We start from the raw sequence: 20,748 nt of genomic DNA, 5'->3' as shown, positions 1-20,748 counted from the left end.
GGAGCCCGCCCGGCCCGGCCGATCCGGGATTTAGGCGCCAAGCTGAGGCAGCGCTGCGCTGCCCGCTCCCGGCACTGCCCACCCTGCGCGGGGCTCCGCGCGGTGCCACACTCACTGGGCGGCCTCGCCCTCTGCCCGGGGCGGGGGCTGGGGGCTCCTGGCGGGGCGTCGCCGCCGGCCGCGGGCGGGCAGGGGAAGGGGAAGGGGCGGGGGCGGCGCGGAGGCTCCTCCCGGGCTGCGCTTCCCTGGGCGGGCGGAGAGCGGCGCTGGGTCCCCGCGGCGCACGCTCCGCCCGAGCCTCCCCCTCTCCCGGCCGCCGCCGCCGCCGCTGCTGCCGCCACCGAGCCGCTCCCCCTCCCCCAGCCAGCGCTCCCGAGCAGGAGCTGCCGCGCCGCGGAGCAGGAGGCGGCGGGAGCGCCCAGGGCAGCGGCCGGCGGGGTGGCGGCGGAGCGGCGAGCACCACCCGGCACGGAGGCTGCTCAATGCTGCACCTTCCGGAGCTGCATGAGGTAAAGGCGGCTCCGGGTCCCGCTTCCCTCCGTGCTCGCTCCCTGCTCCCCACGGCCGCGGGGGTGTGTGCGCGGAGCCGGGGCTGCGGGGGCCTCTTTGTGGGCCCGGCCGAATGCGGGGCGGCGGGGCGGGTGGGGGGGGTGCGGGGCGAGGGCTGAGGGGACATGAAGTTGCAGGAACAAATGGAAAGTGGCGAGTGGCCGGGCCCCCTCCCCGGGGGGGCTCCTGGAGGCGCGGGAGGGCGGGTGGGGGGCTCTGAGGGAATGGGGGGGTCGCGGGGGGGTTTTGTTTGCGCTCGCCGCCGCCACCCTCCCTTCCTCCCTCCCTCCCCCTCTCCTGTTGGCTTCTCTGCCTCCCGATAGTTTTGAGGCCTAACTGTTTAGGCCTCGTCTCCCGGCTCCGGGGCCGGTGTGCCGGCTCTGAACCACCCCCTGGGGCCGGAACGGCGTCCCCGGCCCGCCCCCCGGGCCGTAAGGGGCCCTCGGCCGCGGGGTATCCCTCGATTGGGCCCCAAATTTCATTGTAAAACCGCGAACTAACAGTGTTGGGCTGGAGCAGCCCCGCAATGAAAGGAGGCGCCGGAGGGGAGCGGGGAGGCCCGAGTCGCGGGGAGCGGCGGCGGGCCGGGCCTCGCTCCCGCCGGGATGCAGCGGGGGCAGCGCTGGGGGGCGCGGCCGGCGGGGCGATAGCCGGGGCCTTCAGCGAATTGAGGGTGAGGAATGGAAAAAGAGGGTTAGAAAGTCGTTTCTATTCTGCTGAACTTTTGTTTTCTGACCGATAGAGGCCGGTAGAGGACTGTGGAGAAGGAAAGTTTATAACCAGCAGCGCCAGGATGGACTTCCCTGCTACCCAACCAAAACCTGCTGCCGACGGTAAAATCATCTACTATCCTCCTGGAGTGAAGGAGATTACGGACAAAATTACCAACGATGAGGTGGTTAAACGGTTAAAGGTGAGCAATTCCGACCACCTCCCCCCTCCCTGAAACTTCTACTTGTTAAGGTAAACATTTTATCGCTGGAATGGAGAACTGCCAGAGTTTTGTTGTCCTTGCTGCCTCCAGACCTTTAAGGGAATATGACTTAATTGTTTTTCCTTAAAAGTAGGGGACCCATTTTTTGTAATTCATTACTGTTCTCTTGTGAGTTCTCTCAATGCCGGAGTTGATACATTAACTGCTAATTTGTACATGAAACATATCCACAGTTTAGAGGAGAGGTCTGAAGTAGAATCCTAAGTAATAATTACAGGATATGCTAGCAAAATTTTTTGGCAAGCTAGGTGGTGTTTTGGGTTCCGGCATTTGAAGAAAGTATAGTTAGCGGAGGAAACAAGTAGGCCTACGTAAGAGTATTTTCCATTGAAAAGATCGCACTGTTTGCAAAAAACAAAGCTTAATTTCTGGAGTTTATGAATGGAATTTTGAAATAGTTTCAAATGTAAAACCTGCCTCCAATTTTTTAACTTAGTGTAATGCATACTGTTTTTTTCCTATTTAGTATAATTGACAAAATTGCTAAATTTTCTTGAGCAAAAGGGATTGTTAGAGAAGCATCTTCTCTGCTTGTTTGACAGCATCCTGGGGGAGTGTGAGTCTTGCCTCTTTTTTTCTTCATTAATCCCTTCTTCCACTGGAAAAAAAATTAAATGCTACTGTGATACAGTAGGATTATTTCTTAAGTCTATGCTGAAAATAGAGAATTAAGTTGAGCATTGATCAAATATTGACACAGCTCATTTGTTAACACCATGGTCTTTGGACCAAAGGTTTTTGTAACCTAGGATTTGGTCCTATGCCCAGGGTGGAGTAATAATTTTTAGAGATTGGAAATATTCTGTCATCTGATGATCTGTTTCCTATAACAGCAGTGACTTCACAAAGACTGAAAAATAGAAATCATGGTCTGGGCTGGCCAGTTAGTACATTGAAAAGTTTTCTTAGCTATAAATCTGAGGAGAACGTAGGCTTTGTGCTTTGTTTTCTAAGCAGCAAGGCACCTATCAGTGGTTTTTTTTTTTGAAAATGAGCCTTGTTGTCCATTGACAGTTTTGAAAATTACTGAATGGACAAGTCTGGCCTAGTATTTTCCAAACTGCAGTGGAATATTGCCAGTTACAGTAGAAGATACTAGAGTTGTGACTGTTAAGACAGATACCTCACATTCAAGTCTGTGGAATGTACAGGAATGCAGTTTTGAGCTGATCCTTGAAACAGGTATTTTATTTTGTCCCAGTTGGTGGACTTGAAATGGTGAGCTATGTCATTCCTATATAATAGGAATAATAGAACTTGTATACATGTTTTACTGAATTAATGTGTATGTGTGTGTATTAGACATAATTTCCAGGCTAAGAGCAGCCTTTTTTTTTCTGTTGTTTTTAATGAACTATTGTTACAGAATTCAGACAGCCAAAAAATTTGAGAGTAACTTCAAATGGAAACAAATACTTTGCTACTGCACCTACTGACATTCTTTTTCTGTCTGAAACGACAAAGATTAAACAGTACCAATACAGTAAGAAAAATCTGAGTTAGAGGAATTTTTTTGTCAGGTATGGGCTTTACTGAAGCATCAAGAAAATGGGAAGTACTGTACATTCTAGAACTAAACCAACAAGTATATTTTTCTCTATGCTTTTGTATAATGTGCATGTTCTTTATGAAGTCTGAGCTTCTTTATATCAGCTTAATTTACAAAAGCAAATTAATTTTTGTATGTGGAATATTACAATGATCCTGTGCTGGGGATAGAAATGCTTGAAAAAGTTTTGTTAAATTTCTTCAAGTTTTCTTCAAAAGCTAACTTTCCAGAACTTTAAATGTGACTTAATAATAAAAGACAGCTTTAACAGAATGTATCAACTCAGGCATGAATCAGTTCTTGAAACTGTCGATTTTTTGTCTTTTTGCCCATGCATCAGCCAAAGATGCTCTTACAGAAGGTGTTTCTTACAGAAATGTGCAGCTTAGAGTTTTGGCCACCAGGATGTGTATCAGTTCCTGCAAATTTTTGTTCTTTTAGCTGTTGAAGTCATGGTCAACTTAACTGGTTACAAAGTTGTGTCCTTATTAGCAAGTTTTCTGGTATCGCATCTGTATTTTTGTGTCCAGACCTCTTCTTCTAATGAAAGCTTTTCTTATTATTGGAACTTGAGACGTTCTGGGCACCTGTCCCAGAGTGCCTGAGCAGAAGCTTTTGTGCCAAGGACTTTTAAAAAGAATGTTTTTATATCCATTCCCTCGTTCTGCATGGGGTTGTGGGTAATAAAATGTAGGCCAGATACTTTCCAAGTGTTTTGATATGTCTGTATGATAACGTTATCATTGTTCTGAAAATGAAAATATTGAGAATTTTAAAATGAACATGCATCTTTTGAGGAATGTAGGAAGGAAATGCTTCAGGATTGCATATGTATGGCAAATGAAACACAAGTTCAGGTGCTTAATGGAGTCAAAGGTAGTTTCTGGAGTGTTAGATTACGCTGATGGTTTGGTGCCTTCTTAGAGTGGGACAGTATGTGATGTATGGTTTCAGCTGTTGAGGAAGTGATTTTAACTGCTGTGCTGTGGCTGGGGTCGAGTGTCCATTCAGTAGATCCAATCAAGTTTAACCAAACTAGGCAGCTAGCACAGAGCAGTGTTGAGGTTTACTGTACTTTTGACTACAAAATATTTTTTTTTTTTTTAGGTCAGTCTTTCTCTGTACAGGGCAGATGTTCAAGTTATATAGGGATTGATTTTAGAGCTGCAAGTCAGATGCTTGACAATTTGGGTAAGGCTTATAAAGGGGGATGGTAACTTTGATATAACCAGGTGATAGAAGGGGAAAGCAAACAATTGTAAGGCACCCAAGAAGTCCTCCTTCAGTTCCAAGATCAAACCAGAACCTAAATAAAACTCGAGAGCAATTGTGTTAGCAATATTATGTTTCTTTCCATAAGAGAGTTGAGGATTGAGAGAAGTTTTGGAATCTTGGCATTTGCTTTTCTGCAAAGCTTCTTTATGACTATTGAATTTTTTTCAAAATTGACTGTGTTTTACTGCCTTGTTAAACTGCAGAATTGTATATTGTTGTCAGTAAACTATTAAATCTCAGATATAACTTTGATCACAAGAGAATAATAAAATGCCATTGATATAAAACATTTTCAGTCATTATGAGTAAGATAAATAGTAGTGTACTTAATTGTCAGATACATTACAAATAGCCCCATCAATCCAAAGTGCATAGAGACTGATTTTCTCAGCAACTGACATAAACAGCCCTTGTAGGCAAAGCCAGAACTGCTGCCGAAATATGTGGGGCTCTCACGCGCGTGTCCCAGCCTCTGTTCTGTACCTTCTTTACAAGCATTTTGTTCTGCTGCACACCAAAATGGAAGGGTTGACCGGGTTAAAACTTAGCAGGGCAAAAAACTCAAACCAACCAAGAACAGAACACCCACCCCTCTCCAACTAAGTTAATTTTAACCTGAACCCTTTTCTCGTGTAATTCATCAGGAAAATCCACAAATACTTGGGCTGGCACAGGACAAAACCAACTTCTTTTTGTGGCAGATGTACCTACCTTAGTGTGTTGAAGGAGCCTCAGAATCAATTTGAATGTTAAAGTTAGCAAATGTTTTCTTTTGAGATATGATGGGGACATTTGCATTGTTTCTGGAGATTTTAATGTAAAAGAAAGAATGCATGATGGTGAGTTCAGATAAAGCTTTGTTCTAAAAACCTTACAGATTGGTAAAGTGTAAGACAAGTCTGTAGACAAAAAGAAAATACAGTACAGCACTTTCTTTTACCTTGACATATAAGTGGAAACACAAATTCATGAAATTTGTAAAATGCACATTTAATCAGACACTAAATATACACAAGTAAAAAAAAGTTTCTGAAACTTTTCAAAGGAAAAGAAGCGATAAATTTATTACAGCACAGACATTTTAAACACGGGTTTAAGACAGCGTTTAAATATGTTTATGTGAAATTAAGTTTTATAGGTTAGAATTGTGAGGGAGATACAATTCTTTATCATGGCTGGGATTCTGATTTTTGTTTTGTGGGGGTTGGATTTTTTGGGGGAATGATTGTCCTTTTGTTTTCAAATCAGTCCAATAGTCTTGTTTGTTTTTCCATGGTGACGGGCAAGGCATTTGCTGTGAAAGTTGCATTTGATTTCAATGCCCCTCACACCCTTTCATCTTCTCTCTAATTCTCCCCCTGCCATGCCCACCCCAAGGCCTAGCTTGTGATCATCTGGGGAAGTTAGCACTCCAGGTGTGCCTTGAAGTCTTCCCTATCTTGTCCCTTGGCATTTCTTAGTTATTATATGTATTTGTGGGAGAACGAAACAAACAGCTCCCTCTCCTTCTTCCCACTGTCTTTCTGCATGTTCTTCTGGTTATGAGGCATTGGCCCCGTTGTAGTTTGGCCTGTTGTGTTTCCATACCACTAGAAACAGGTAATGCTAACAATTTGTCATATCATGCACAGGTAGTTTTAGGCATCTGTTACATCATGTTAAAATTGAGAAAGGTTGCTTGATGCTACTTAAATGTTTTGGAATAGGCTGTAGCTACGTGACAGGAAAAAAAGTTTCTCTTAACTAAACCTGATATTTCTGCGTAAGTTAATGGCCGCTCTCTGAGGCTGTGTAGTTAGATGGACCTTTGGTCTGCCCTGGATTTTACCTAGGTAGATACATTAAACAATACTAAAAAATACAAATTAAAATGTCATCTGGTAGAAGAAAATCTGTTGTGTCACCCACAAGAATTTGGTATGTTTGAGAGGGAAAGTACATACATAGTAAGTGGGTTGGATAGTATATTAACTAATAAATGCTCTTTGCTGGCAAGTCTTGGATGACATGGGTGACTTGCATGTATTTACATGCTTATTTTTAAGAATTATAAGTAATTTTGTGGAGGTCATACAGCCAGGTTACAGAAATGATCCACAGTTAATTATTCTAATAATTTTAAACTTTCATTAATGGTATTTAACTGCAGACTGCAGTTGCAATGTTCTTGAGCTGTTGCTGGCCACATAAGCCTAAAGCCAAATTTTTAATTTGATTTTGCTCATAGTTTAATCTTTTTAATTAGTTTGAGTCTTGTAACAATCAAGTTTTTCATTAACTAGGACAGGCCACTAGTCAGAGAAGAAGAAATTGTGTTCTGATTTTTTTTTTCCAAATGGAATATTAACCAATTGCTTTGTAAATGTCCCAGTTTTGTCAGTCCTTAGAGGAACAGACCATGTGGGCTTACCAAGTTCACCCAGATGTTACTGAATTTCAAACTGATTGATGATGACACCCTTTGTTTTTGTATCTGATAATTTTCTTTTGTTACAAGTGCGTCAGCAATTAATGGCAATTTTGCATGTACAATATTATTCTAATGGTTTCCCAGCAACACTAAGATAAATGTATTGTGAGGGGGGAAAAAAGCCCCCATTGTGGGGGGGGAAACCCAAAAGGTTGCTGAATTAGAAATGGTAACTTCTGATGTCTGACAGCTGAAATGGACATATTAGTTCAGAAGTCTTTATGCCCTTATTTATTCTATTGTAAACTTCAAAGATTTTTAAATCTTATTCTTATGCTAATGCTTGAGGTTTGTGAGGCATGATGTTAATCACAGTTAAAAGATGGGGAACTGAAGAGTTACTGAAAAGGAAAAAACCAAACCTAATACCAGAAAGACAAGCTAGCTTCATGTGTCTGATTTGGTATTTCTAAATTGTGACTTCTGAAGTGCATTCTGTTGCACTTCATACGTTCAGACTGAAAGTTTCTTTGATTTCAGCTACATTTCTGAGTGCCCAGGGCTTCTGTAAATCAGGCCTTATCATCTCTCCTAAAAACACAGAAAGTGACTAATGTTTTCTGTGAAAACTGTGTTATAGGCTGTTTTACAGGCATTATATAGAAACTTTGTCAAAGGTGGGAGGCTGGCATGCAAATCTTCAGACTTTTCCATTTCAAAATACAATATAAAATATATTTTTTTTTCAAGTATTTTCCTTCAGTTACAGTATTCCATATTTGATAAATAAGAAATGTGGTCTTTCAGCAAGTCTTTACTAAACAACCTTGATTAACTCCAGGAGTTTTTTAATGTGAGTGTGAACCAAGTAATGGCTTCAGGATTTTGATTGTGGTGTTTCCTTCTGTGTGTTTATGTAATCCCTTACCAAGTACTATATTAACATTAGTATTACAAAGACTGACAGAAGCTTGAGAAGTACAGGATTATTTACCTTGGAAAAGAGATGATTAAGAGTTGCTGAGAGAATAATAAATTAAAAAATTCTGAGTTTGTCCCCCTCTTCTAAAATTGAAACAAACTGTTGAATGCTAAATACTACTTAGGGGCATACTGGAAGCCTGTGGCAGCCCAGAGCTCCACTGATGTTGTCTTCAGTATAAGTGACATGATTTAGTCATATAAATCCCTTTAGGTGGATGTGCAAGTCGGTATGTATTTTTATGGTGGGAGAGTTTTTGTGAATTTAAATATTTTAAATAAAGTTGGGATACAAAATCCGTGATGTACTGCATTCGTATGAGGATTTTGTTTGCCTAAGTTTGCGAAACAGCAGGAGCTTTAGCTGTTGTCAAAGACTCATAAAGGAAGTGTTATTCTCTAACCAGTGATATGAAGTGTAAGAAAAACTATCCCTGGGCGCCCAGACAGTAATATGGAGATGATTGATAGAAAGGGAAATCAGACATATATATGTGGTTCCTTTTCTACCTTGTCTACTTGAATCAGTTCATACTATTTTGTCTGCTTAATGTCAGTGTGCATCTTCTGCTATGATAAAGAAAAACAACAGACAAAATAATTAGCAGATCTTAGGCTCACAGTATATACTATAGCCATTTTGGTAGTTAAATAAACCAAACTTTTCTGTAGTCCCCAGTCTATGTTAAACATTGCTCATATCTGAGGGTTTTTTCCCAGACTGCAATATCTTGTTAATCACCATTGTTACCTAGAAATCTAAAACACATGCTTATTATTGGTGTTACTCAAGGCAGTGTGTGTTTTGCTGTATTCGCAGCTGCAGTTAACTAATGAAGTGTATTCCCGCTGCTGTGCTGACATCAGAATTTGGCTGTTGTCAAGATCTCTTAAGCATGATGAAATACTGCTAAGGAGAAACAAAGATAAAAATTGGCACAATGTAATTGCTGCTCAGGAATGAAGATGGAAAACTTTCTGGTACCTGGATGGCATGGGGATATTTTAAACATACATTTTACTTGTGCGAGACCGAAGGTACATATTTAGCTCATGGAGGTGTCAGAGCTTCAGTGTAAGGATCACTTTTGCAGCAGGGGAAAAATCCTTTCAAATTTACTGTGAAGGCTGATCAGCCTTTTTAATGTCTTACTCTCAAGTGAGTTCCTGTTTCTTTCTAGTTGTTCAGTTATATTACCTAATCTTAATGGTACTCTATTGTCTTCCATGAGTACAACCTGTCACGTTTTGCTGGAATACAGTTTGGTAGTCATTCGCATTTTAGGCCTCATGTCTTCAGTTTCTAATGCTAGAAATTATGTCATCTCTCTCCATGAGATTTACCAAAACTTTCCAAACTGTTGAAACAGAGAAAAGGTTTTGTACTGGCAAAATACATTCATAAGCACAATGGCACAATGTATTGTGGAGTGCGTGCAAGAAAGTTTAATTCTTAAGCTGTTGCAGTAAAAAAATAAAGCAGATAAACTCAGTACTGTGTTATGATGGTTGAAAACAACTCAGTGATCTGTGAGAGGTGGAAGAAGTGGCCGGCCCTATATGTGTGGGTTTTAACGGGTGTTTCTTTCTCATCAATGAGTGCTGCAGAGTTAACACTCATTCACCTAGAAGGCAAATGAAAAATACAAGGCAGCTTTAAAGCTTTTTTCCTTGAAAATGCATGTTTATTTAAATGCCTAATTCAATCATCCTTTATAAATGTAGCTAGCATGTGTCATTATTCCTGAAAAATTCTAATCCATCTCAAAAGCTCCTTCCTCTGCTATTACTAGTAGAATTTCAGTGGCAAGAAGTACAATTTTTGCTCATGTGAAGTCACTAAATAAAGGTCTAGTTGTTGCATTTGTGACCTGTTAGTAACTTTTTTTTCTTAGAAAATGTATGTAGAATATGAAAGTAGGCATAACTGTAGGTGAAGGGAAATTGGGAAGTCTGTAAATAAGATTTCATCTTTGTTCCTTTTGAAACTGGTAGTCTAGACTGCTGTAAAATCATGAGAATTTTGCTTTAGGAAATGGAGGGTTCACCAAGTATAAAAACGATATCTTTGTAGAATATATACACATTAATAGAACTGGAAGTAGGTCAGTAGAAAACTTAATGAGCCATTAAAAAAATCACTTTGAAATGGGAGTAAAACCCAAGTTAGCGTCTGTGTTTCTAAATCTCAACTGGGAAAGTGGGGGTGGTGTGTAATGTTTTCCAAAGTTACGATCTTTCAGTCCTAGCCTATGTTTCCCTTTAAAGGTTAAATCACCTTCAGTCAGATTATAGATTAAAAAGCTGCCATTTAATTTTGTTTCACTTTGACATTTTTAGATACTGTTCTTAGTTTAGGTTCTTGTGCAAATTGGAGCATTCTGGTCTGAGTTAGATCTGCTACTTAGATTAAAGAATACTCATCCTAGAATTGGAGCTCTGTGTGTCACTCCGTGTTTGATGCTAAAACTGGTTTCTGATACCTGTGTATGTCTGTGAGGATGGAGTTCACCATTAGATTTTTACCTAGCAGTAGAGCTGGTTTGAGAAACGCCTTGAGGGACTCTATCTCACAGGCTCTGCCTCCTGAGAATTCATACTGTGGAGCTGTGCCCTAATTCACACTGTCTTGAGACTCCTCAGAGTTACTCTGACTTCAGTCTGTATGAGGGCTGTCATGCATTTGTTTCTGTACAGAATCTGAATTGTCTCTCAACACTTTGTTAAAAGCCTGGCATCATGCAGTGTCCCCAGAAAATTAATTTTAAAACTAACCTCAAAATTTTAGAAATGAGGACAATATTAGTTGCTGGTGTTTTTAGAAGATTATTTGAGAGTTTCCCCACAATTTTTCATCATCTTTATCAATATTCTGCTCAAAAACAAAGTTGTGGGCAAAAATAATGTCTTCAGGAATGTAACAACATGGAGGAGTAAGTAATGACAGGTTGGTTTTGTAAAGTATTGCAAGTCAGTTTAGTGATCTGAGCTGACCTGCATAGTGGGTATACTAACATAGTCCAAATCAATTTAGTTTATCTTCAAAATAAATTCATATTTTTAAAAGGCTAGTTCTCTTTCTAGTCTGCCTGAATTGTGTTCTGGAAGCTTGTCATCCTGGCACTGTTGTACATGAATACTTTTGAGTACTTTTAGGGTGATGCTGCTACTGAAGAAACAGTTGCTCATTTTCACTGCTGCTGCCACTGCTCTTCAGGAAGAATAATGATTCAAAGTAATTTTCCTTTTTTTGAGTCACCAGCACTCCTAAAGTCACAGAAACAAATCAAGTTTGTGGAGAGTGAGAGGAGAAAAAGTAAAAAATGAGGCACGTAGTGACTGTACAGAAGGAGGGGAAAACTGATGTTGGAAATGGTGGAGGTGCTACACCAGTAGGTGGAGGGTTGCCCTGAATCAAACCCTGGTGTATGGAAGCACAAACACCAAAGCCAGCACTTTGAGCCACTTAAATGCTTTTGCTACTTGTGGGCCATACTTTTCCCCATGCCTATCCAGGTGTATCTGTGCCTTGCAGGCTGCTGGATTGTAGAATTGAATCCAATTCAAAAGTAGTTTTTCCAGGTAAGTTTTCATTTGGATCAGCGTGACTTGCACAGTCACCTACTACCCCCTCCTTCTTTTGCAGAAGCTCTGTGATAATACTGGGGTGAACTATTATTTGCAGTGACAGCTGAATTTGGGACACTGTTCATTGAGTTTGACCTTACGAAATCAACTTCTAAGTCATTAAACTGCACCCTGAGATTGGGCTGAAATAATCTCACCCTCTCCTGTCATTTTTGCAGCCATGTAATGAGCTGGTTCAAGAAGCAGATATATCTGAAAAGTAACCTGGACAGAAAATGGGATTTTTCAGTAGTGTCACTTATCAGCCACTCACGTGCTGGCATAATGGAGGGACAGATCTGGCAGATTTGGGTTGACTCACACAGCCATGAAACTACACCCTAAAAAAATTCTACAAACACTCCTCCACCCCCTCTATTTGTGAGGCAGTATCTGTAAACAAAATGAAGTGTGTCCCTTGTTTCAGGGAGCTGCAAATCTTGGTACAGTGAATGATGGCCTTCTGTGTCTGAAAAAAGAAGCTCAGAAACAGAGGGGAATGTTCTCTGGTTACAAACCTTGAGATCAGTGCTGTGTTTATACAGAGATGTGTGGATTTTGCTGGCACCAGTAATTTTGAACAAGCATGAATGTTGGGAAATCCTCGACAAATTTTCTAATGTTTAGCTAAGTAACTACAATAATAGATACCATTCATCCTAATACATAATTGCTTTCAAATTATTTGATTTTATATTTGAATTCAGAATTGACGTAGTAATAGTAGAGAGAAATACTTAGATAACACCTCTTCTTTCTCTAGGATTGTTTGGTTTTCTCTTTTATTGTCCTGTTTGTACAAAAGAAGGAATTTGAGGTTTCAGTGTTTTTTCAGGCCTCCCTAAGCATGATGGCTCTCAGTTCTGTACCAGTATTATGGTTATGAGATGCAGTCTGTGATGTTTAGACTGGTCCTCTCCTGTTCTCTAGTCCAAACTACTGAGTCTTGTGCTCTGAGTTGAACTAGAGTAGGCGGTACAGGCCAGCGCTTGCAAACAGATTTGTCTTCATGCTGGCTCTGGTTCTTAATGTTTTTTCCCTTCCTAATGCTGCTGTAGTTGTTCTTTAAACAAAGACGTGTGCTAACTTCCAGGATGTGTTGGTCTGTAGGGGAGTAACTGCATGCATACCTACACGTAGACAGATGAATCTTTTATTTCCACATAATCACATATAATGCAAAAAAAATTGTACTGTCCAGCAGATAGGCACCATAAATAGCTTTCTCCCCCAAGCATGAACTGATAAAATGCAAGTAGTAGAATCTTCTTTTTGTGTGTGTGTGTGTGTCATATCAAAGCCAGTTATTTACACTCCACAGGGCTTACAGCAAGAATAGACTCCCAAGTTTACTCTTGCACATGAAGTGCTTCCCGAATTATTCTTCTTTAACTCATTTAAGTAATATTTTTTACACTTCAGGACCTGAGAGTTGTGCAGAACATATTAAGGACTCCTTGATAGGAGTCCCAAAAATTTAGCTGCTGTTGAAATATGTTTGAACATAATTTTGTTTATTCCTCTTAGAGTCAGTATTTGCAAGGAGTTAGCAATATTTTAGTGGTTATATGCATCAAAAATCTGTAGTTGCCAAACTTGAGCTAATGTTAGAGCTGAATTTTGCCTGCTTTTCTAGTAGCAATTTGTTTGTATATGGAAACTTCTTTGAAGATAGTGTGGGAATGTTGCCAGAAACTTTTGGATGATGTTATGTAGATGATTTTGATTATACAAATCCTTACTTTGAAATAATTTGATTTCACCTTATATTGTTTGGTTTGTGGCTTGTTGGGTTTAGTTGTTTAGTTTTATATTATTGTTGAAGTAAGCTCTTACTGGTACTCTTCAATTCAGAAAACGTCAAAATAATGCTTAAGAAATGAATGCATGGACATGCTTTTCATATATTCACATCTGAGTAATAAATTGGGATTCCTGTAGTTCAGTCTTTTTGTTTGTATATAAATTCTGGAGACCTTAAGTGGCTCTTGATTAAAAAATCTGTAATTAGTTGGCAAGTCTTTGTTAGTATGAAAAAAATCTGTGAGTAACTGATACCACTCATGACCAGTGGATCAAATGTTCAGAGGTTTGACCAGCACAAAGAAATTTGGGTAAATTTATGGGAAGGTAGATGGAGGCTAATACCTATTTTACTCTAAACTTATTTTGTGCTGTCTTAATCCTGATCAGAATGCTTGTAAAACCATCATACTGAAAACAAGTGGGAAAGACGTTCTGGGTTTCCTGGGCATCTCTAATACTGCTGACTAGGTGATAAGCTTTCTCACCCAAGAGAAGTGATAACCACATAGGATACAAAATGCTTAAGTTTATGCAGTGATGGAAAACCCTTTTCCTACTGCTTGGGTTCTCAATACCTGACTCACACAAGAATCAGCTGTCTTCTGACCTCTGAAGGTAGCTCCTAGGCAAATTCAAAACAAATACTGTAAACACACTGCCAACAATATGCAGGTGGTCACTACCTGATTTGAGTGTTACCCCATGATTTTACTGGTTTTTAACCCTATATGTGAGCAGTCAGAGCTCTGGCAAAAGAAAGATGCCTAAAGTTAAACAAGGCAATGGTTTCAAGCAGGCAGCAGGAAGCATTTCCCTCTGTCCTTCGGTTTTCTTTGCTGGATTGTTTCCCTTTGATACTTCTTTTTGGTCCTTAGTACAGACAATATTTACCTTCAATGGGGAAAATGCCAGTAGTGAATCTGAGAGTAACATCTTTTGGCCTCTCTCCTTGGTTAGGAATTTGAGCCCCATCTGGATTAGTGTTATTCGCTCTACTCTCTACATCTGGAACATAGTTGTATAATTAATCTCATCCTGAATGTAGCAGTATTTTGGGACTATGGAATAAGAAATACTGAAGCATTTTCCTCAAGATCAGTTACTTGGTCAACATCTGCTTATTTCCACCTCCACTATTCTCCCATAAAATTCATAGTAAAATCTGAGACTCATAGTCTCAGCCGTTTTCTTGAAGGTGCTAGGTGGCTTCAGTTTAATGTTTGAGTTTTAGGCGCTAAAGATTGTTGTTGACAGATTTTGTTTCCTGGCCATAAATCTTAGCCAACAGCATTTTTAGCATGTCCAGTGAATTCTTGCAGCTGCAGAAGACTATTGCATACCTCTACAATTTGTAGGCCAAAGTGTATTCTGAAGTTTACTTTCCTCGCTATGAAGATGAATTACGAAACGTGGGCTACTGTTCTGAGATCACTGCAGCTGAGCAAGTGAAGTGAGATCTCCGCAATTTTTGCGCCAGAGAAACAAAGATAATTTTTAAATGAGGTGTTATTTTGGTTTCAGGCCACTTCAGTCCAGTACTATTGATGAAGTGGCTGCTTTCTATGTGTTCTGGGCAATCATAATTTTTTGTGCTGAAGCTTGGGGCATTCTTTGTAAGCTTCTCCAATTTCTCTTTGACACTGTGTCACAGATGCAGATATTTGTGAAGTGACTGAATTCTGTGCCACTGGGTAACAAATTTATGTTCATGGCTCTGGTACGGTTTGGGTTGGGGTACATTGTTTTAGCTGTCTGATCTTAGAAGGGGAATCAGATGAATTTTCCAGCTCTTTCAAGTGAAGGCAAAAGTTACTGTTGCAGAGCATGTGCTGTCTTGAGACGCTGCATCTGTTCTGCTGGAATTTACTGCATGAGTTTAAAAAACTCAGAAACTGTAAAATTTAGTGGGTCAGACATTTCCAATGAAGTATTGAACTAGATGTTAAAGTAATTTAAGGGGTACAACGTCAAGAACCCATTTAAAGTCTGTCCTCCTGTGTGGTTTCATACTTTTGGCATGGAAATTTCTCAGATTTTGTCATGGTGAGAATAAGTGATTTTTCTGGATAACCACACCAAAGTGTTTTGTAAACACAGAGCTACTATGCCTTAAGTTTTTTTAAAGTATGCTGAACATTCAGAAATTTTGTGTGATTCCTGTTTTAGTCATTGTTTATGAGGATATTGCTGGCAGCTATTTAAATTATATTTGGTACTTGCAGGTTGCTGATTCCAGCAATTTAATTTAGTGAAAAGTTATTTTCAGCTAAATTCAGCATCCTCAATTGTGAGACTGAACTTGAATGATGTATTTAAATACATAAATTAAGCATTAAATACATAAGGTGTATTCTTTAATGAAAAATATCTTTATCTGAAGTCTCTTTCTAGTAGAGTAAGGAAATGGCAGTGCTCTCTGATTTTCAGGACTCAATGAGCTTTCCATTTTTCAAAAATTAAGTTTTAGTACAAGACACTACTTACTGGAACTTCCTAAAAAAGTCAGTCACTTTTTGAAAATATTCTTAAAAAAAAAAAAGTCTTGTATTAACACTTTATATCTGGTACAGTGCCTGCTTCTTACAATATAGGCAGTAAGAAACAAACTTCACAAAATCAGTAGCCATAAAACTGATTACATAGGAGGAATGTTGAGGGGCAGGTACAGCAGTTACAGTCATATTCTAGCTATTTACAAGGCAGGAATTTGATGGAACTGATAGGCAAAATAGTTACAGAACTCTTACGATGGAAACAAGGAGTTACTTAAGTTCTCAAAATAATAGATAAAAATTCCAAGTCAAGACTTCATTAGCCTGACCTTGAAATAACTGCAGAAAATCAGCAAAGCCACCAGTGCTCTGAGATATGTGACATAATATCCTCTAAAACAATGTTGCCAGTCCAGAAGGGTATATTAGACCTCTCTAAAAGCAGGAATTTGATTTTTTTTTTTAATTAGGTAAGAAAAAGTCATGGTTTTATAAACAGAGTACATATTCTGGATTTGGGAGAATTTTCAATCAGCTCAAGGTTACTATATTGCTTGAAAATACTATTAAAATGTTTAACAAAGTTAGAAACAAGTGAAAATATAATCCTGTTAGTGGTGATTAGGTGTAAATGTCAAGACCCAGCAAATAAAAATAGATATGATACAGAGACACAATAGGAAAACCTGGTTTTTTGTCTGTCTGGTTTTTTTTGTTGTTGTTGCTCTTGGTGTCCTTGCCTTTTCATTTTTGCTTTTTCATTGGACATACAAATGTGCATTACTCCCATGCTCAAAATGGAAAAGTCTACATATAGTATCATAAAATGAACAGTAAAAACATTAAAACAAAAATTTTAAATACTGTCCTGTAAAGTCTAGGAAAATTATTTCTATAAATAATATCATTTCATTTGATTTGAAATATTTCCACACTTTTAATATTGGTAATTATGATGGTAATATGAATTTCTTGACGACTTTTCGTATTATTCTTTGCTACCTATGTTACATCCATGTATGAGATTCTATCACATTGGTTTGGCAGGCTTATTTCTCAAAATTGAATATCCTACATATAATCATTATGTCTTTAGCATCATCCTTTTGCTGAGCACTGTGGATTTGACTTTTCTGTCCTTATATCAGCAATATCAGTGCCTTTTATTTTTCCTTTGGTCTCCAACTCCATTGTAAGGACAATTTTTAAATGGAAAATTTCTTTGAAATACTATTCATTTCACATAGATGAGAAGTCAGCCTGTTACTTAAAGGTACTTGATATTAGGCACAGTAAAATAATTTAGGCTTGCTAAATGAATTCTACAAATACGATACTTTCCATACATTTTATTAGAAATAATTTTCTTCCTCCTTATTGGAAAAATTAAGACTTATAGCCAGGAAAGCCACTCTAGAAAAATTTCAGGTTCAGTTTTATTGCATCATTTTTTTTCTCTGTGCTTTAAGAATTTTCAGAAACATTGTTTTTGATTGGGCTAGTTAAAAATAAAATGAAACCACACAAAGTAAGAAAATTCTTGCATATTGCGTTCATTCTATTTTGTAGTGCCTTAGTTTTGAGTTAGGTACCTGCCTAAAGACAAAGCTGTGGGGGGGATTTCTGTTTATGATACAGGCAATAGTGCTCAACAGGTAGCAAAATTGTCTAGTAAAGCAGTGCTTCACTGCAGAAAGATAATTTGTGTGATCAGAACTTCTTTGCAGCAGTGCATCTCACTTGGTAGGCGTGGTAGCTGGCACATCACCAGCTCCTGGCAGAGATTTTCCATGGCAGCCAGTGCCTTCTGAGGAGCTGGTGTGATGTGCCAGTGTGTTAGGGGTTTGTTTGTGTTGTTACTGTTTTGTAGTATAAATTTTGATTGTGAAAGATCAAAAATTTTTACAATTCTGATTTTTGCCCAGCCTTTCTCATTGGGAATGGAAACTCTCAGTTTCTGCATTCTGTATAATTGTCATTAATGTGACAGTGTTGTACTATGACTCCAGTAGATGACAAGAGACAGAATTCTTCAGTGAAGTTTTGTCACTAAATGTAGGTCATGCTAGGTTCTCACATTATTTGCCCCCTGATTTTCAATTCTAAGGCGCAGTAGCATCTGGCTTCTAAACAAACCAGAAAATTCATGTCATTACTAAGGAGTATTTTCTTGTTGACTCATGGTACCATTGTTCTGATACTGTGTATCACGGCATTATGTGCAATTGCTGACCATTCAACCAGTTGCATGGAAGAAATTCTAATTTATTTCTTCTCTTACTGTCACAGATAAAAGTTTTTTTTTTCTTTTAAAAGAAATAAGCTGTGCAATCTATTAAAGATCAACATACAAATAGTTCACATAAGTTTCTGCTTTGGGAGATACTCAGCTCACCACAGTTTACAAGATTGCTGAAAGAAAAACATTTTTCTTGGAAGAAACTTTTTTTTTTTGGTCTCATGTATTGATTGCATTGAAGCAAATGTATTGGGTTTGCATGGCCAACCTTTCATAGTGGGGACAAGCTATAGGGGTGGCTTTGTGAGAAGCTGCCAGAAGCTTCCTCCATGTCTGGCAGAGCTAGTCCCTGGTGGCTCCGAAGATGGATGTGCTGCTGGTCAAGGCTGGGCCAAATAGAAATGGTGGTGATGCCTCTGTGGTAACAGATTTAAGAAAAAGGTAGTTATTTGCATTGATAGAAGGCAGAGAAAGAGAGGGGTTAGAATATGTGAGAGGAACAACTCTGCAGACGTCCCGGTTAGTGAAGAAGGTGGCAGAAGAGGTGCTCCAGGCACTGGAGCTGGGATTCCCCTGCAGTTTATGGTGCAGACCATGGTGAAACAGCTCTGCCCCTGCAGAGAACCATGGAGATGCTGAGATCCACCTGCAGCCTGTGGAGGGGACCCACGCTGCAGCAGGTGGATGCCTGAGGGGAGGCTGTGACCCTGTGGGAAGCCTGTCTGGAGCAGAGTCCTGGGAGGGATCTGCAGACTCATGGAGAGAGGAGCCCATGCCAGATCAGGTTTGCTGGTAGGACTTGTGAGCCCTTGGGAACCTATGCTGGAACAACCTGTCCTTGAAGGACTGCACCCTGTGGAAGAGTGACCCATGTTGGAACAGTTTGTGGAGAACTGTTGCCTGTGAGATGGACTCCTGTCGGAGGAGTTCTTGGAGAACTGTCTCCTGTGGGAGACTTGGAGACTGTCTCCTATGTCTCCATGTTTTAGCAGGGAAGCTCCTCCTCTCCTGAGTAGTGGGACTAGCAACATGTGACAAACTGACCATAATCCCCATTCCCTGTCTTTCTCTGCTGCTGGTGGAGGAGATAGAGGTGGGAAGGAGGGAGGGATAGGAAGGAATGTGTTTTTAACATTTTACTTCTCATTATCTTGCTCTGATTTTGTTAGTAATAAATGCAGTATTTCTAATTTAGCCTGTTTTGCCTGTGACAGTATTTGATGAGTGATCTCTCTCTGCTCATATCTCAACTCATGAAACCTTTGTTATATTTTTCTCTCCTCTGTCCAGCTGTGGAGGGGAGTGATAGAGAGGCTTTGGTGGGTGTCTGGAACCCAGCCAGGAACAACCTACTACAAAACACAAGCAGGAAAAGGCTCTTTAACTATGTCCTGCTTGTGGTTGATAGTCAGGAGAGTGTAGAATGTACCATGGGATGCACCTGCACCATAGTGTAGAAATAGATATGGGTAGAGTCTTTACAACATCAGTATTGTTGGCAGCATAGCTCTCTATGTTGCTCTCTATGTTGTTAATGTGAAACCCTAAAACGTGATTGGGTTGTAAGAATTGATCCTAAATAATCACTTCAAAGTGAATCCTTACAGTCAATTCACAGTAGAAATGCAAATGCCGTTGTTTTGTCTAGCACCACCTTCTCTTGGAAGAGGAAATGAATTAGCACACAGCATTGGGCTGGTTATGAAGAATCCTCTCTCTCACATCTGGAGGCTATTATCAAAGTATTTGCGAAACTTCATATGGAAATAGAAACTCCTTCGCCGTGGGGAATAAGGTTTGAAGAAGTTTTTGGTTTTGCCCCAGCCATATATAACACTTGCCATTATAGCTAGGGGAGGAGGACTTCTTAAGGAAATGTTTCTAACTGATGATGTCTTGAATTATCATTAGAACATTTGAAAATTAGGCTCTTGTTAGTCCCTCTGCAAAACCCTTTCGTTATGTATCGATGTATGTGGAAGCAAAGTTTCTGAGAATTTTGGTGACTTTAGGAATCTTCTTAGGGTATTTAAACAATTATTAGTCTTTGGCAGGAAAATTGCAAAGAATACCATTACAAATCTTTCCAGTAATAAAGACTAGGTACTGCTGAGGACTGAATCGCTTAAAAAAATAAAATTAAAATTGGTGCTGTGACACCACACTTAAGTCATAGATATGTAAGAGATGGGGAGTAGTGTGAGTATGAAAACATAATGTGCTGATAAATATGAGCACTCTTTTCACTATTTGAGAAGAATGTACATGCATTGTTAAAATGTGTGATTTGATTGTGACTATAGCTTGTGTCATAGAAAAATTGTGTGAACCAATTTAAAACTGGGATAACAACATACCTTAGGGATTACAATATGATGCAGACAAACTAATACTATTTCTTAATGTTTCTGGCATTAAAATAACTTTAAAAGGTCTTGGATTGAGTAGCCAAGTATTGTCCTATATCCAAAGCTGCTTGTAAATAAAAAGTACCAAGAAATAATTTTTGTTAGTGACAAACCATACGGCGACCTAATGTCAGGTACTACTTTGCACACTTGAAAACCTTTTAGCTGTTTGGGAAATGTGAAGAGGTGAGTTGGTTTTGTTCATCACAGCCAAGGAGAATGTGTATGAAGTCAGATAATTTGAGTGGAATTGATCCAGTGGGAGCTTTTAGGCTTAATGTTGATTAAAGCATGGTGAGGAATAATGAAAGAAAATAGAACTATGACTTCATGAAGTTGTAAAGGACTAAAAAAGGGAATTCTGATGCATCAGTTGAGGCTGCTCAAATGAAATCTTTGACTGAACAGCTTCTGTTGA

The 20,748-nt window shown here is 39.6% G+C and overlaps 1 protein-coding gene across 2 annotated transcripts in view; it reads left to right on the top strand.

The window, feature by feature from the left end:
- The first annotated feature begins 238 nt into the window (after positions 1-238).
- The window catches only part of PDS5A (PDS5 cohesin associated factor A), a 75,688-nt gene continuing 55,178 nt past the window's right edge, over positions 239-20,748 (top strand). The window contains exons 1-2 of one of the 2 annotated variants that reach the window (XM_038136326.1): positions 239-509; positions 1,292-1,462. In XM_038136326.1, coding sequence (XP_037992254.1) covers positions 483-509; positions 1,292-1,462 — 198 coding nt within the window. In that variant the 5' untranslated portion in view covers positions 239-482. The remainder of the gene's footprint in view (positions 510-1,291; positions 1,463-20,748) is intronic. The other variant, XM_038136327.1, reaches the window with a different exon arrangement.

Source organism: Motacilla alba, chromosome 4, assembly GCF_015832195.1.
Source record: "Motacilla alba alba isolate MOTALB_02 chromosome 4, Motacilla_alba_V1.0_pri, whole genome shotgun sequence".
NCBI classification, from domain to species: Eukaryota; Metazoa; Chordata; class Aves; order Passeriformes; family Motacillidae; genus Motacilla; species Motacilla alba.
The sequence above is the reverse complement of the archived record's forward strand: the minus strand, read 5'-3'. Positions and strand labels throughout refer to the sequence as shown.